The sequence below is a fragment of the Antechinus flavipes genome, chromosome 2 (assembly GCF_016432865.1).
Source record: "Antechinus flavipes isolate AdamAnt ecotype Samford, QLD, Australia chromosome 2, AdamAnt_v2, whole genome shotgun sequence".
Taxonomy (NCBI): domain Eukaryota; kingdom Metazoa; phylum Chordata; class Mammalia; order Dasyuromorphia; family Dasyuridae; genus Antechinus; species Antechinus flavipes.
The window spans coordinates 141,568,292-141,585,443 of NC_067399.1; the positions used below are offsets into that span (position 1 = coordinate 141,568,292).

Genomic DNA, 17,152 nt, shown 5'->3' on the forward strand with positions numbered 1-17,152 from the left:
CTTTTTTTCCTTCCCCCTTTTGCTCCAACCCCATTCCAGGCCTTTTGCTTCACACATCCAAGGAGAGTGAGAAGAAAGCCTGGGCCTGACTGTAGGGGGGGCTGGGGGTGGGACCCAACCTGTTCTGGAAGGGGAATTAGCACAATGGTGCCGAGGGACTGGGCGTTTATTGCCCGGCCTGAGGCCCCATTCAGTTGGAAGGGAAGGTGGCAAGCCCTCCTTTTCCCCCTTGAAGTGCCCCCGCTCCCCCTGTGGGGGGAGGTAAGCAGGCCGGACTATAGCCATGCTTGAGGGGCTGCCTGACAAGCAGCTGTCTGAGGCGGGTAGAAGGGGAGGTTCCCCCCACAGCGGGGACATTAAAGAGCTGGGCAAGGTCCCACGGGGAGAGCGGCTTGTGGGCTGTGGGCCGTGGGGGCGTGGGGCTGCCTTTGTGCAGGGGCTGGGGGGTTAGGAGGGAGGGGAGAGCTGGGGGGGGCGACTGATGGCCCCTCCCTCTGCTTCTGACCTGGAACGGACAGGGAGAATAAGGCTGCCTGCCAAGAAGGGCGGAGGGACCTGAACCTGAGCCAGGAGGCTTGAGGGGTTCAGGGAGAAGGGACCATACCCAGTCCAGGGCCTGCTCCCAGCCAACCAGCCTCACTCCTCACAGGACAGCATTGCTGAGTCTCTCATTGCCCTGACCTCCTGGTCATCTACCTGGTCAACTTGGCAGAGTGGAGATTGGTGTGAGAGCCACACTGAGGAGCTGGAGTTGGCAGGATTTTAATTAAGAAGCAATTGGTGTTAGGGGCTAGCCTGGGGCAGAGGCAAATTGAGGGAAAGGAAGATGTGAGCCTCAGAAACAGCATTACTCCTCAGCCTTCCCTTGACAATTTCCCAAATAGAATTCCCCTCTTCCATCACCCAGAAAACAGAAGGGATTCTCCTCTTGTAGTGACACAATCTAAATGACGGGGATTAGGATGAAATCAGGGGATAGTGTAGAGGCTAGAGCTGTGACTTTACTGGTATGGGGAATTCTGGGCCACTTAGTGGACCCCTGTGGGGGGGTCTGTGACCAGGGTCACAGAGTTAGTATGTGTTAGTGGAGAACTTGAGCCCAGGTCCGAGGCAAATTCTTGACCTACTATATTATGCGCTCTTAGAGGTTTAGAGGGAGTCCGCAAACGGCCGAGAGAATGTTGGAACAAAACTGAGCCAAGCTTACCAGAACCCTAACCAAGGTGGGAGGAGGACATCTGGGATCTGGAGGGAAGCCACGTTTGGTACCTTGAGGAGGGAGAGAAAATTGAGAGGGGAATTTTGATAAGATAGCTATAAAACTTAGTAATTTCTATATACCTAAATATATCTAATGTATATATGTGTATATATGTATATATGTACATAGACACATGCATTGAAAACAAGAACCAAAAGATAGATGGGCCAAGAATATTGTGGAAAATGACTAATAGAATGGGGAAGAGATAGGAAGACAAGTATTTCTCATATATGTATGTATATATGTGCACATATATACACACCTGCACACACATATACACATCGATATATCTATATCTAAACATCATTTTCCAAATAGTGGAGACCCAAAATAGAAAAGTTATTTGCCCTGGGTCACATAAATAGTGCCAAGTAGGAAGTGACCCCAGCCTTACAGTATTGTGCTGTTCCCCTTCACCTGTCTGCCCTCTCCTATCTCCCCCCAGAACTTTCACACACCCCTGTCCCTACCCTAGCCAGTCTCCAGCTAGGAGAGGGTCAGGCACTAGTAACTCTGTGGCCCCAAGTGTGTGCATAGGCAGGGCAGCAATGGCAGCTGGAGTTTGAAACACTTTTTGGCTGCTGCTGCTCCTCTTTGTAGCCCAACAGGACACTCATATCTTAAAGTCTAGGGCAGTGACAGGACTTTTGCCAAGCTCAGGGGTGGCTCAGAGATCAGAGAGCAGCAGGCTGAAGTTAAGCGGACCATCCGTGGTTCAGGATTCCTAGTCAGCTCTCTAGAAACCCACCTCCTTCTAGGGATGATTGTTTACAACAGATTCTTAGAGGAATACTCCTGCGGCAGTCTGGTGAAATTTATGGACCCCTTCTCAGAATAATCCTTTCAAATAATTGAAGAAAATGCTAAATAGCATTTAGAGGTTACTGAAAATAAAGACATTATTGTTTTTTCCATCCAAATGGTTGATGGATCTTCTGTTTACAGACCTTTTGGGGAGCCTATGGAGCCAGGGTTAAGATTCTCTAGTTTGAAAGATTCCAATAGCTTAGTTAGGAGATCAAGAAACCCTCATAGAACCCACCAGGATTCAATATCTTAGTTTTTTTCTGCCTCTTGCCATGGATTTCAAAGGATGTAAAAGGCTAAATTTCTATTAACATATGTTATATGGGAAAGGAGGGAGGACTTTATCTTAAATAAATAAGGTTAAGTCTGCTGAGTCCTGGTTCTCAATCCTACCTCCAGTCCTATCTCTGAATTACATATTTTTCTCTTTTTCTCTCTTTCATGTTTTTCCACTCTCCATCTCCCTACTTCCTCCTGGGTTGGCAGGAGCTGCCCAGGAGCCGGGACATGGAAATGATGCCCCCTTTGTATCCAGGCATGGAAAATGGGAAGCAGGAGATCTGAACTCTGTTCTCAGCTTTAATGCTATTTAGCTGTGTGACTTTAGGCAAATCATTCACCTTCTCTGAGCCCAAAATTACTTGTCTAAAAAATGAAGAAAGTAGATTAGATTTCTTCCCTCCTCTTCAATCCTAGAAGGAATGGAAAAGAGAAGGAAGAGAGAAGCATATGGGTGAGGGTATGTTCTTGTTCGGCCACAGAATGGATGGGGCCTAGAAGCTTCTGTCCTTTCCTTTCTCCGGCTTGGGAGCACGTGCTCACATGTTCCTCACAGTTCCTGCTCTACCCTTTACCTTCTTATCCCCACTAAGACCACCCTCACCCTTTACCCCTTCTCCTTTGGGGGGGCCTGTAGTAGTGTTGCCCAAAGCAAATTGACACTATTTTTCCCTTGGTAATTGCAAAGGGGGAGAATCACCCGTCTCCTAATTTTAACCAGTATGTGAGGGACCAGGGTGCCATGACTGACCAGCTGAGCCGGCGGCAGATCCGGGAATACCAGCTCTACAGTCGGACCAGCGGCAAGCACGTTCAGGTCACTGGGCGCCGCATCTCTGCCACTGCTGAGGACGGCAACAAGTTTGGTGAGACCCAATCCGTTTTGCCCCCAGCCCCACTCCTATTCCCTCATTCTTGACAAGGGATACACAAAATGTCACTTGGGTAACAATGACTTCTGTTGAGGGTGAGCAGGAAGGGATCAAATACTCACACTGAGAAGGGAGGGGGTGGTTGGGGAGAGTGAACCGGACTCTGTAGTGGTAGTGGATCACCGTGATGAGAATCAAACACAGATAAACACCTGTCCAGCCTCCCTGAAAAGTAGTTGCTTCCCACATCCCTGCCCACTTCGTTTTGAGGGGCCGGCAGCCCCGATGGACGGATCTCTCTCTCTCTCCCTCCTTTCTTCTGCATCTCCAACCTAAACCCGGTCCTCCAAAACAGCCAAGCTCATAGTGGAGACAGATACATTTGGCAGCCGGGTTCGCATCAAGGGGGCTGAGAGTGAGAAATACATCTGCATGAGCAAGAGAGGAAAGCTCATTGGAAAGGTGAGGCCTTGGTGGGAAAGGGGGTTCATGGGGAGGAGTAAGAACTGAGCTTCATGACACAGGTGTTTGTGGAAGGTGGGATGGGTAAGGTTGGAATGCATCCTCTATGGTATCCCTCCTCCCTCTGCTGGCCACCTGGGGTCAGCACAACTGGTGGAACAAGCCCTAGGACAGCAGGAGGGACAGTTCCTTGACTTATCTGTTTCTCTTTCTCTTTCTCCAATTCCTATCCCCTTGTTTTTCATTTAGATCTCTAAATAAACAAGCCCACCCCTTTTCTGGGTCTCAGTAAATCAGCTCCTCTCCCCCACCCATCTGACTCCAAAAAGAACCTTTATTTTCACAGATTATCTCCCCTAGATTATTTCCTCTAGTGTTTATTGAGATCCCATTCATTATATGTGTGAGAGCCTGGCCTCTGAGGTGGGTGATAGAAGTCAAAGAAGGGAGATAGTGAAGTATCTGCATACATAAATTAGGCAAGATTTAGAAATTAGTTCATTTCTATAACTTCCTTTCAATACCTAAAACTTTAAATGATTATAAAAATGACTAGCTAAATACTATTTTATATAGAATTTCCTGGCATTTAAAATGTGTGTATTCATTTTTTTTAAAACACACATTTAAAAAATCTTTCATTGCTTCCTTCTGAGTGTTGGGCCCAAGGCCCCAGACTCAGAAGTACTCTAACTACTGCCCGGCGGCCAGATGCGGCAGCTGAGGCTGTTTATCCCCCTCACCAGGGCTATGAAGTTTCTTTATTTAAAGGCCCACAAAACAAAGTTTTTGTTTTTACTATAGTCCGGCCTTCCAACAGTCTGAGGGACAGTGAACTGGCCCCCTATTTAAAAAGTTTGAGGAGCCCTGCTCCAGAGCCTACCTCCAAACAAAAGCTGACTCAATATTCAAGAAGACAATTGCATTAAGACTGTAAGGAAGGGGGCAGCTAGGTGATGCAGTGGATAGAGCACTAGCCCTGAAGACCTTAGCTCAAATTTGATCTCAGACACTTAGTACTTCCTAGCTATGTGACCCTGGGCAAGTCACTTAACCCCAATTGCCTCAGCAAAAAAAAAAAAAAGAAGAAGAAGAAGAAGATGATGATGATGATGATGACTGTAGGAAAGAAACTGAAAATTTTCAGAAGGATCCTCTGAACCCCACCAGTTACCTCCCCATTAGAGATCAGTGGGTAATAATCCCTCTCCTTTCCCTTTCATTTCCATTTCTGAGATCACTTCACAAAAGCAGGTGTCTGGGCTAAATGCAGAATTTCCAAAGGGCTGCACCCATAGTATCCCCATAGAGATATAATTGACTTTATTGGGACCTTCCACCCCAGCACCCCTCTTTTCCTCTTCCCTCAGCCCAGCGGGAAGAGCAAAGACTGCGTGTTTACAGAGATTGTGCTGGAGAATAACTACACAGCCTTCCAGAATGCCCGTCATGAGGGCTGGTTCATGGCTTTCACCCGGCAGGGCCGGCCCAGGCAGGCCTCCCGCAGCCGGCAGAACCAGCGGGAGGCCCACTTCATCAAGCGCCTCTACCAGGGCCAGCTGCAGTTTCCTAACCACGGGGAAAGGCAAAAGCAGTTTGAGTTTGTGGGATCAGCACCCACCCGCCGGACCAAGCGCACCCGGCGACCCCAGCCCCTCACGTAGTCGGGGGAAGGAAGGGGCACCCTGGCCCAGAACCAACCCTCCCAATCTCGTTCATGTAACAAGGACTGGGTTTGAGGGAGGGGAGGTCATCCCCATCAGATCACAGAGGAGCCTCAAGGACCAAGAGGCATTCAAGAGCTCCTCCTTTTGAAAGGGGACAGTTTTGCAGCAGAAAATGGGGTGTCCTGGGGCTTGGGGAAACCACCAAGAAGGTGACCCCCTAGATCCCAAATGGAATGAAGAAAGGGAGATAAAGGGAGGGAGGAGAGAGACAGACAGAGACAGAGACGAGAGAGAAACAGAGAGACAGAGATAGAGACTGAGAGAAACAGAGACAGAAACAGACAGAGAGAGAGAGAGAGACAGAGACAGAGAGAAAAGGCTCTCCGGCTCAGGGCAACTGAGCAGAGACCAAAGAGAGAACTCCAAGTGTCATTCTGAACGCCTAGCTCCAATCTCCAGGGAAATGGAGCAGAAAGGGCTCAGAAATGACATATCTAAGACAGGTGGACTACAGGGTTTGCAGATATTCTTGGGCAGCTCTCCTCAGATTTTGCTCCGTGTTTGTCGCTATCGCTCCCCTATCCCTGTTGGCATAAATCCTGATTGTAAGAACCAGCCTCTCCCGCCCCTCTCCCCCTTTTTAATAGAAAGAAGAGGAAAAAAAAAGGCTGGCCATCCTACGTGTATTTCATCATTCTGCCAGTCTTCTGAATAAAACCTTTTTTTCTGCAAAGGGTAGGGGCTTTTTTGTTTGTTTTCGAGAAGGGTTAAAGGAATCCAGAGATTACAATAATCCGTTAGCAAGAAATTTTTTTCTCCAAGAGGCCAGTAGAGAAGCGATTCAGACTAGCTGGGGGAGGGGGGGGGAGAGGAGGGAAAGGGGAGGAGAGATAAGAGACGCTCTCCCCCAGAGAGGAGGGAGCAAAGAGAGGCGAGATAGAGTGCGGAGGAGTAGCCGCCAGGGGCTGCTCTGGAGGCCCCCAATCAGCAGCTCAGGGAAGGGCCTGGCAAAGTTCCTTTAGGACGCTGAGGAGGGGAATCTGAACTAAGCTTGGTCCAGTTACTTTTTGTTTCTGCTGTTTTCTTTATGGGAGGCGGGGTGCGAAAAAGAAGGGAACTTGTCCTGGTTATGCGGAGGCGGGGGGCAGAGAGACAGAAACAGAGGGAGAGACAGAAATACAGAGAGAAAGAGATGCAGAGACCGAGAGACAGAGAAAGAGACAGAACCCACAGAGAGGACAGTCAGAGATAGAGAAACAGAGACAGAGAGAGAGACAAACAGAAACCCACAGAGAGGACAGAGAGACAGAGAGGAAGGCCCCACCCCCTAGAGAAAAGAGGCAGTTTTATAATGGGACCTAGTCAAGGACTTGCGTCTTTGCGAGGGAGAGACCGGGGGGGGGGGGGGGGGAGAGAAGAAGAAGGGGAGAAAAGGGTTACAAACTATGGGGGCGAAAAGTAAACCCACCCAACTAATTTGAACAAGTGTGGGGAGGGGGGGAACCAGAAAACCGGCACTGGTGGAATACGGGCTCGGGCAACAGCCAAGGTCAGCACAGGAGAAGAAGCTAAATCTGTCCTTCCTTATACGCACCGGCGCACACACACCACACAAACATCTTCCCCTCCCCACCTTTGCCCGGGATGGTGCGGGGCAACCCAGACCCCGGGACTGGCCCTGGCACTGCCCCAGGACTCCCCAGCGGCCAGACTGCTGAACTGGCCCAATCCCTACAGCCCGCCTCCCAGTGGCCACCAAGCCGGCCCCCGGAACACCTGAGGCTGCGGAGGGCGAGGGTGGAAAAGATCCCCCCAATATCTGCGCTTTGCTCTTCCTACAGATCGGGTGAGGTGAACCGGGAACTGGAGAGGTGGCGGTTCAGAGGGCAGAGGGGTAGTCATCCGCCGAGGCTGGCCGGACAGTGCTGGGAACGCGAAGCAGGCACACCTGAGTGGAAATCTCAGTGCAGGGAATAGTAGGGCCTGGTGCGCGCGGATGGGGGTGGGGAGAGCCTAAGTGCGGGGACCTCCGCCCCTTCTCCTTCTCTGGGGTCACTCCTAGTGGCACCCGGCCAGAAACCTCGGGGTGGGTGGGTTGGCAGCGGAGTGAAGGCTTGTTTCGTCCCCAGGGGAGGGGAACTGAACCGCCACAAAAAAAAAGCGGTCTTCTTTTTCCTCCCTCGGTCATTTTCCTCTTTTCGCCCCCTGCTTAATCTGGCAAGGTGTGAGGTCAGTTTCCCACCGCCACACTGCTCCTACCCCCACTTCCAAATCCCTACAGTAGGCGCGCTCCGAGATTTTCTCCCTAGACCCTTCTTCGGGAAGCCGGACACTTGCGAAGCTTTAGAATGCGAGTTCTAATCCACACATATCCGAGTGCGCCTACTGGCTCTGCCTCAGTTTCCTCACGGGAAGGACTTCCTTTTTCCTTCTGGTGGATTTTCATTGGTGTGGTCAGATCGGGGGTGGAAAAAAGGAAAGACACCTCCCTTACCCTAGAATGGGAACTTTAGAAACTTGAATGAGGATGGGGGCAAACTATTTCTAAATTGGTGGGCATCGGGAGGATGGTGCCCGCACCTCTCGGCCAAGAAAAAAAATAGCCGCTTCCTCCTGCCTCCAACAGACGCCCCCCAAGTCTGAACGCTTTACGAGGTGGTAGCCGCAGCCAAGAGGGAGGTCTCCCAGACCCCCTTGGCAGGCTCCCCTTCCCTTTGCAACCTGTCATAATTGCTTTGGACCATATTGCATTTTTTTCTCCTCCCATCACAAAGAAGCTTAATCCTTGCCAGGAGGCTGGTGGTGGGTTGGGGGGAGGGCGAGGGTTGGGGTGAAGGGCAGCAACTGATAACTTTGGCGTTCAATAGAACTTTCAAAGCGGAGCCAATACTCCCAGCTTTCCTAGAGGACAATGGTCTGCAGCCCCCCCAGGTGGGACAGGCTGGCTTAAGGATCTGGGAAGGAGATGTGTGGGGTGGGCTCCGGGGCTGCCGTGTCACTGGCGGGCTGGGGTTGGGGGGAGGAGACAGGCAGAAAGTTCACGCAATCCCTCTGGTTTCTACTGGAATTTGAGACTTTCTTTAAAACTCTCGACTGGACGGGCCTCCCCCTACTCCCTCCCTCGGGTTAGAGACAGCTTCAAAGGTGGACCCGGGGCCTTTGTGTTTCCTCCGCTTTTTTCTCTTCCTTTCTCTTGTCCCCTCCCTCCCTCCCTCCCTTTCTCCCTCCCTCTCTTTGACGTCCCCAGCAGAGACAGGCCTCTGGGGGCCAACTGGAGAAAGCTCTCACTGTTTCCTTTCTTGTTTTTTGAGGTGAGACCTGTCTGGGAGGGGCAGGGAATGGGGAGAGGGGGAGGGGAGGAGAGACGGCCGAGAAGGAATATACAGAGTAGAGTAAAAGGTGCAGTCAAGGGTGGTATGTCAGTAACCCCATCCCCACCCCCCCTATCCCCAGACGCCTGGGTCCGGGCACTGGCCAGGATAGAATTGGGAAGGACACAGGTTTCTTTTTGATGTCTCTTGTCTCCACTTTTCTTTCCCCCCATTTTCCGCCTCCGGTGTCATCATTGTAGTATCCCTCATGCACTGGGGAAAGTGCCTGATAAGCATATTTATTAATTTTTTAATTTTTTAAAATTTTAAAATGATAATGTTTTAAGGTTTGTTGAGAGCTTTACCTCTCATTTGATAACTTGAATAACATTAAGTGTGTTTAATTTATCCTTCCCAGAAAATTTAGAGGAGACACTCATTATAAAGTGCTTACTCTGTGCAGGCTCTAGGAAGAGAGCTGGCAAAGACCCCTGCCTGAAGGGAGCTCACACTGGGGGTGAGGAGCTAGGGAATAAAACTTGTACTAAGATAAGCATAGCACAAGGAAGATGTGATAGGACAAAAGCAACATCTGAACAAAGTGTTCTAAACAGAATTTGAGGAGGGAACAGATCATCCAAGAAAGCTGTACTAAGGAAGTGGAACTTGAGCAGGATCTAGAAGGAAGAAGAAAGATGAGAAGAGAGTTGGTTTCAACTATAAGGGCCAGCCGGTCTGATTGCACAGAGAGAGTAAGAAGACGGTACCATGTTAAACTAGCTAAAACTCCAGGCCTTCTGTACATCCATATCTTAAATGACAGTATTGTGAATGAAGCCTGGAAAGGCAGGTTGGAGCCAGACTGTGGAGGATTTTTAATTCTAGGCTAAGAAATCTATAATTTATTTGATAGAATTAGGGCTTCTTAAACTTTTTCCACTGGAGATCCCTTTTCATCTTAAAATTTTTTATGTGACCCCAGGTATAGGTATATAAAATAGATACACAAATTAAACATTTACTGATAACAAATCACATCGAATTAGGAGAACTACAGTTTAAGAAACTGGGTGATATGGCAACAGCAAGATTATATAATGATCAATTCTGATGGACGTGGCTCTTTTCAACAATGAGATGATTGAGGCCAGTTCCAATGATCTTGTGATGATGAGAGCCATTTGCACCCAGAGAGAGGACTGTAGGAACTGAGTGTGGATCACTACATAGTATTTTCACTTCTTTTGTTGTTGTTTGCTTGAATTTTATTTTCTCTCTCATTTTTTTCCTTTTCATCAGATTCTTCTTGTGCAGCAAGATAATTGTATAAATATGTATGTCTATATTGGTTTTACATATAATTTTTTTTTACTGTGTTTAACATATATTGGATTACTTGCCATCTAGGAGAGGGGGTGGAAAGAAGGGGGGAAATTGGAATACAAGGTTTTGCAAGGGCCAGTGGTAGAAAATTATCCTTGCATATGTTTTGAAAATAAAAAGCTTCAGTTAAAGAAAGAGATAGATAAAAGGAATCACTGAAATGGGAAATTGACATGGTAGACGTGGGCTTTAGGAAGATTATTTTGGTAACTCTTTAAAGATTAGGGAGGGGAAAGACATTGGCTTGGACAAACTAATTATGAAGCTATTATAATACTCCAGGTCACAAATATAATGAGGTCATGAATTAAAGTGGTGGCAAGAACAAGTGGAAAGAAGGAGATAAGTTCAAGAGGTACAAAAGGAGAGGGTAATAAATCTAAAGCACTAAAGATGGAATTTCAGTTACTGTGACCAGTTTTTGAGGTTTGTTTTATTTTTGGATGAAGGCTGTCATATGTTACTAGTTACTAGTAACATATGATACTAGAATACCTTGACCACTTTTCTAGGTGATTCTGTATCTAACAAAAAGGCATCCTTGCTTGGTGTTGCCTTAAGATGTTGTGTAGAAGGCATTATTTGTTGCAATGGCTTTGTTTGTCTTTCTTTTTCTTCCCAACAAAGGAAGAAAGGTAGTAAGGAGAAAAGAATATATTTTTGATAGTTAAAAAAACCCACTGTTTAAAAAAATTGCCAAGCAGACAGAGCCGTGACTAGGGGTGAACAAGGCAGGTTTCTTCATAAGGCATTACATATGGGGAAGAGTTATATATAGAGTTTCAAGGAGACTTTTTTAATACAATCTTTTGTGAAAGGATATTTTTTTAATGTCAGAAACTCTTATGGTAATAATCTTGGAATGGTAATAATATGGCAATCTTATTGTAATAAATTACAAGAGTGATTATGATCGGTTAATTTTTTAAAAGCTGATATTTACTTAGCACCTTGAAATTCATAAAGCACAATACATAAGTTAATCATATTTGAGCTACATGTGTTATATCTTTATGAAGAAGGTTATATCTCTCATATATGTCTATGAGGAAGATGTTACAGGTATTATCCTTTGGGAAGACAATAACTAGGGAGCCGTTTTTAAAACTTGCTGAGGATGCACAGATGTTTTCTTCTAATCCTATAAATAAATGTAGAGGTTCAGAGGCAGATAGCGTGCCAAAATCAGAATAAAGGACCAGGATACTCTAGAGAGAAGAAGCCAATATATGGAAGGGGAAAACAAGAGCCAGCTAACTATATCTGAGTGTTATAACTTTTACTTTCCTATAAAATTTCGAGGAAGCAAACTTAGATTTGATGAAAGAAAAAAATTCCTAACAATTGCAGAGACAAAGACATACAGAGAGAGAGCACATGTAGAAAGCCATATGGAAGTTCTAGAGCCAACCTCCACTATTTCTCCAAACAGAGATCTTGGAATTGCACACTAGTAATGATACCTAAGCAAATGTCTAAATAACATTATTGAATGTCTACTGTATGCACAGAAGTGGACTAAACCACAGAGTAAGACACAGAAATAAATAAAACAGTACATAATGTTAAGGACCATAGCTTCTGTTGGAGAGAGAAGATATATATATATATATACATATATATATAACTATAAAGTGATCCTATATAGCTTCTCTGTACTGGGGGAAGTTCAGAAGACATCACCATGGACTGAAGGGGGTCAAGAAAAACTTCCTGGTAGGAAAGGGAATCCAGCTGTTTCTTGAAGAATACTTTTTAATGAATGGATTTCCATAAACACATGAAAAAGGAGTAAGAAAGACCTACTAGGAGAAATAATATCAGGAACAAAGATTTGGGGACAGAATTCTGGAGTAAGTATTCCCCAGTGACTACCATAAAGGTTTTATGAAGGTGAGTAGGGAGAAAAAAGTAGGCTATACTCAATCCAGGAGGATTTTGAGTGCTAGACTAAGGGCTTTGAACCTCTTGGAGGTTTTCTTGTAAGTAAGAGGTCAGAATAGGTCAAAAAACCTTTACAAAAGGTCAAGCTTCTTTGAATCTGTGTCTTTAACATGTTAGGCAATGAGGAAGATTTTTGAGCAGGGATACTGATATGATAAAAGCATTTTTTTTTAAAAGATGAATCCGATAATAGTGTACACACTAGCATGGACAGGATGAGGCTGCAGTGGCTGTGGTTATGAAGTCATTGAGTTAAGTGGCTAGGAGGTGGGGGATGGCCTTGAATTATAGTCCTCTGGATCGATTTTAGTCATGGCAGAGAGGACTTCTCATAGTCCAGTGCTTTTCCTCACCAACCCCATGCTGCCCATACTATGTATCTTGAGGATAAAATGAGATAATGGATCTTTAAATGCTCTGTAGAATGTAAAGCACTATACACATGTTTTATTAACAGCAAAAACAATGATTAGGTGGGTGAGAATAGCTAAGGCTATGAGCATATCACTGGGCTGTTTTGGAGTGTTAGAGTCATTCTAACAAGCTGTCCACATTTGGCAAACATTTAAATCCCCATTAGTTTTTGGTCTAGTGGAGAGACAGTGAAGAAAAAGCACAGGATTTTGAGCCAGAGGAATTGGTTTTGAATTTTGATTCTGATCTTCCTAATTGAGTGATCATGGGCTAGTCTCTTTCCTTCTTCTGGCCTCAGTATGCTCATCTGTAAATTGAGAGCTGAGACAAGTGGTTCTCTAACTTTTTGGTTCTATCACTCCTTTACATACTTTTTCCACTCCTTCATACTCTTAAAAATTATTGAGGGTCCCCTAAAACTTTTATTTATGTGTCATATCAATGTTTACTTTATTAGAAATTAAAATGCCCCAGTGTTGTTGTGAGAATAATTTTGGGATCATTGATTTCCTAAAAGAGTCTGAAGGATTGTCTGGTAGTTAGTTACTGGACTAAACAGCAGAGCTAAATCCTATAAACTAGGTCCCTGTTCCTCTTCTTTCCTTTTCACTCTTCTTTGCCTAGTATCATGGGCACTCAGAATTTTTTTTTCCTGATTAGATAGCATGCAAGATTTCATAGGCTCTGCCTATGACTACTACAGAGTGAATGGACTCTGCTATGGGGTTCCTGTATCCAGTGTGTTTTCTTCCAGTGACCGACTGGTGAAAATAGCTAAGGTTATGAGCATATCACTGGACTGTTTTGGTCTCATTCAAACCACCACTGCTACTTCTCAGAGCCATTCCTTCTCCTTCCCCGGGTATTCTCTGGGGAGCAGGTTGCCCCCTTTCCCAGCACAATTCCACCAGCTGTTGAAATGTCCTTTTCAAAACTGTCCCTCTTATCACCTTATGTTTTTTGTCTCTAGTAAAAAAAATATATATCCTAGTTAGGAGTCTGCCAGTAGGTCACTGGGGCCTAACCACATACTGAAGCTACAGGTGTGTGACTGACTGTTACCAGGTGCCATGACAGCAAATTTGGATCAATCTGTGATTGGAATTTTGAATAATTATTATACCATACTCACACAGGTATGTGATCATGTCCCCACTATTGAAAAAGTTGGATTCCCTTGCCCTACATCATTCTCCATTTTCTTCCCCCCCACCCCCCACCCCTTTCTGGAGCCAAACCTGGCCACTGGTTAATATTTAGACTCTGTTAGGTAAGCTTCCCTCCTTCCAATGTCCCTCAGCAGAACCCAGGAAGGCCTTGGGGGGGGGAATTGGGGGGAAGCAGGAAGAATGTGTGCTAGGCAAAGGGGAGCAGTGAAGTGAGACTGGTTAGATTGAAAACCCCACTGCGCAGGCCTAGGTCCTGACTCAGGCCCCAGGCCAAGGTGAGCAGAGGAAGCCGAGAGGGAGCCAAGAAAGAAGTGTCTGGACAGCTGGCCTGAGTGACCTTCCTCCTGGCCAAAAGAATCAGAGACCAGGTGGGGATATCTCTGAGCGGGGTAGGTTCTTCACAGAGCTCTGGATTGGCCACTCTGGGATGGCAAGTGCCCTTCCCTGGATTAATCCTTTGGTGGCGTTACCTGTATGTGTCTAAGGGAATATTCTCTAGGAAGGTAAACTAGGTGCCTTCACAAAATAGCTCCCAGATTCCCTGTGGGTGGAATGGGGATGGCTGAGGGTGGGGAATAGGGACTAAGGACTGACTCTGGCTCCCCCCTTCTATGGGAATGTTTGCTTCCCTCAACTCCCCTGCCGACCACTCTGGCTTCTGTCAGAAGCCCAGACAAGGGAGAAAACCAATTTGTCCTCTTCATTTAGCCAGCTAGAGAGCTTCCTTCCCATGAGGAAGGAAGGGAGGGAAGGAGGAGCTGTTGCCAAAGACAGAAGCAGAAATGAGAGAAAATCTTACTCAGGCATGGGAAGACCCACTCATAGCGCTGAGGTGGTGGATTCTGGGGAAAGGGAATGATTACCCATTATTGCTCAGGAGCCTCTCCCCCTCACTTCCCTCTGAGAGAAAAAATGCTGGTAATGACCTTGACATACAGAGGCCCCAGCTGTAGACAGCAGAGGGAGCCCTGGCTCTCCAGTCCCTTTTGCACCCTCACTTGGCTTGAGGGATGTGTGTGGTCTCTTCCTCAAAGGGGGACATCATTAGGTTCCTAGGTTTGGGAGAGGAAAAAGAGACTGTCCCCACTGTAACTTTGCCGCTTACCTGAGCAGGAATTGCACATGAGGGGGCCCATGGGATTGGGAGAAGATGGTCCTCAGGGCTCTCCCCCATAATTGGGAATCGGGGCCGTGAGGGGCTGGGATGGGACAGGGGAGGTCAGAAGGGACCCTCGGCTTCATGTGACATTTCCATCAGAATCACTGCCCTTAACCCTTTTGTCTGTGTATTTCTAAGGTCACCTAGGGGTGGTGTCTATTTTTGATCAGTTAAGTTCTTATTTTTGTCCAAGTCTCCCATCCCCAACCATCCCCCACTACTTTTAAACAACTCTACTTTGGGCTTTCTATCCCCCATTCTCTTCTGTCAATTTTAAGCCTAGTCCTTCCCTCTCTTTGGCCTTGAAATGAGAGTCCCCTGAGACAGCCTGGGAGCCCATCCTTTATCTCAAAGGAGATTTTTTTTAAAAAAACCAAAACAACTCCAACAAGGAAGGCAGATGGATTGCCCAGCCCTTCTATACCTCCCCTTCGCCATTTCTCTGATGCTCTCTCTCTCTCTCTCTCTCTCTCTCTCTCTCTCTCGCCTTCCTCCTACTTCCCCCCCCACCAGGAAGAAGAAGCAGGAGGAGTTGTCTCCTCCTTGCTGCTGTTGCTACTGCTGCTGCTGATCTGGCCAGGAAGTTGTCGTGGCAACGGGAGGCGGGGAGGAGATGCACCGAGGGATGGAGGTCTGTGTCACCGCTGCTGCTGCTGCACCTCAGCCCCAAGCCCAGGGGCCTTGAATTAAAGGTACCGCAAGAACCCCCCCCTTCCCTACTTCCATCCTTTACCTTCATCCCCTTAGCCCCCGCCCCCAGCCCCCACCCCTCGCTTCCCTCCCACTTACGCTTCTATTGAGAGAGAAATGCACTTCCCCGACCTTCTTCTTTCCCTTCTGCCACCACCCTGGCTCCCAGTTATCCTTCCCACTCCAGGCGCAGGCTGCCCTCTGGGTGCCAGCCTCTCCCAGCCCCAGAGGAGCTTCCTGGTTCCATTACAGAGATGGTTTTCAGGAAAGGGAAGAAGGTGGTTGAGAAGGTCCTTGGGGTGGGGTAGGGGAAAGGATTAATGCCAGGTTGCTGATGATAGAAGGCGGTCTAGTTCTTATTCTCACATATAGGCCAGGATACGTGCATGTGGGTGTTTGGGTTTTTCCAGGGCTGAGATAGAAGGGGAAGAGGGAGGTATATCCTCCCAGACTCCCAGGCAGAAGGCCACCTATTCCTGATGCAAGCTCGGATTCGGGGCACAGCAAGGGCAGGATGGAGAGAAATGGGAGGCAAAGACAGAGGCTCCTTATCTTAAAACAAAGATATTGTATTGCTCATTCCCAGGGTCATCTCCACCTTTACTAAAGGTTATATTTACCTACCCTCTTCCAAGGGCTTCTTCTGTTCTCCTAAACGTTTTTTCTCCTTCCTGTTTATATGGATCAGGTTTTTCCTTTCTTTCCCCAGGCTTCCTCTGTACATTTCCACACACACACACACACACACACACACACACACACACACACACACCACATATTCCTCTACCTTCCCTCACCCCAGGATTACAGCCACCCTCACAAACCACCCAATTCTCCCCATCCCATTCATCTTACTACTTCCCCTGACTCACTCCTCCCCTTTCTCATTGGCTACACCCTGTCCCCTAATCATGGCTCTAGACTCTTCTGGGTCTTCTCTACCAGATCTTCTAGGAGACATTCCCCTACTGTCCTGGAACTAGATACCCCAATATTTGCTATAAAGCACCCCAAGACCCCTTCCTCAGATCCTGGGTTTCCTGGGCAATGCTATCATCTATGACTGACTGTGGCAGCACTTACTCTAGGCAACAGTAGGGATGTGGAGGTAGACAAGTGGGTGCAGGGTGAAAGGGAAGAAGTTTGGAAAACTTGGAAATCTGAGCTCCTGGTCAACCCATGACCTAACTGAGCTGCTCTTAAGTTCACTCCTGGCACATGGGAGAAAGGATGGGTAAAGATCTTTCCTTAGCTTTGCCTCAGTTTCTCCAAGTTTTTTTTTTTTCTGTGAACCTTTGGTGGCAACCATGTTTTTTTTTTTTTTAGTGTCTGAAAAGGATAAGAAGGGAGCAATTCTTATGGCTTGGCATTAACAGTATTGTGCTTGGTTTAGGTTTGGGTTTTTTAGGAGACCACCCAATCCTCTGTGTATGTAAGGGATGTGAAGAAAGGAAAAACATCCTTGATAAGTAATAGGGCCTTTCCCACTTACTTAAGCTCTCAGATCTTCAATTATGGGGGTTGGACATTCTAGGACTCCAAGGACTCTGAGACTTTCATCTTCCCTTAATTCCCAACCTCCTGAGTGAGACTTTGTAATATCTCTAGCCTTCGATTCTCTGTTTTCTGCCCCCTCCACCGTGTGCCCTGTGGCACAAGACCTGAAAGGTGGTTCCTCAGTAGTGCTGCCCATCCTGGAGAACTCCTTGGAGGGGTGGGGCGGGAGAGGGA

The 17,152-nt window shown here is 47.0% G+C and overlaps 3 protein-coding genes across 4 annotated transcripts in view; all 3 read left to right on the forward strand.

The window, feature by feature from the left end:
- The first annotated feature begins 283 nt into the window (after positions 1-283).
- Positions 284-6,084, forward strand: FGF17 (fibroblast growth factor 17). The gene is made up of 5 exons (XM_051973575.1): positions 284-430; positions 1,896-2,072; positions 2,991-3,216; positions 3,578-3,684; positions 5,055-6,084. Exons 1-5 carry the CDS (start codon positions 284-286, stop codon positions 5,346-5,348), a joined length of 951 nt encoding a protein of 316 aa, XP_051829535.1. The 3' UTR covers positions 5,349-6,084.
- Positions 6,085-6,844: 760 nt separating this feature from the next.
- Positions 6,845-17,152, forward strand: part of LOC127546495 (uncharacterized) — a 10,430-nt gene continuing 122 nt past the window's right edge. Inside the window, exons 1-4 of the mRNA XM_051973576.1 lie at positions 6,845-7,197; positions 15,245-15,423; positions 15,609-15,699; positions 17,030-17,152. The exon at positions 17,030-17,152 is cut by the window's right edge and continues 122 nt beyond it. Of these exons, the coding sequence (XP_051829536.1) occupies positions 6,996-7,197; positions 15,245-15,423; positions 15,609-15,699; positions 17,030-17,152 (595 nt within the window). The 5' untranslated portion in view covers positions 6,845-6,995. The remainder of the gene's footprint in view (positions 7,198-15,244; positions 15,424-15,608; positions 15,700-17,029) is intronic.
- The window catches only part of DMTN (dematin actin binding protein), a 42,415-nt gene continuing 40,590 nt past the window's right edge, over positions 15,328-17,152 (forward strand). For both annotated transcript variants that reach the window (XM_051975671.1, XM_051975674.1), the window contains exon 1: positions 15,328-15,423. The gene's annotated coding sequence lies outside the window, so the exon portion shown is untranslated. The remainder of the gene's footprint in view (positions 15,424-17,152) is intronic.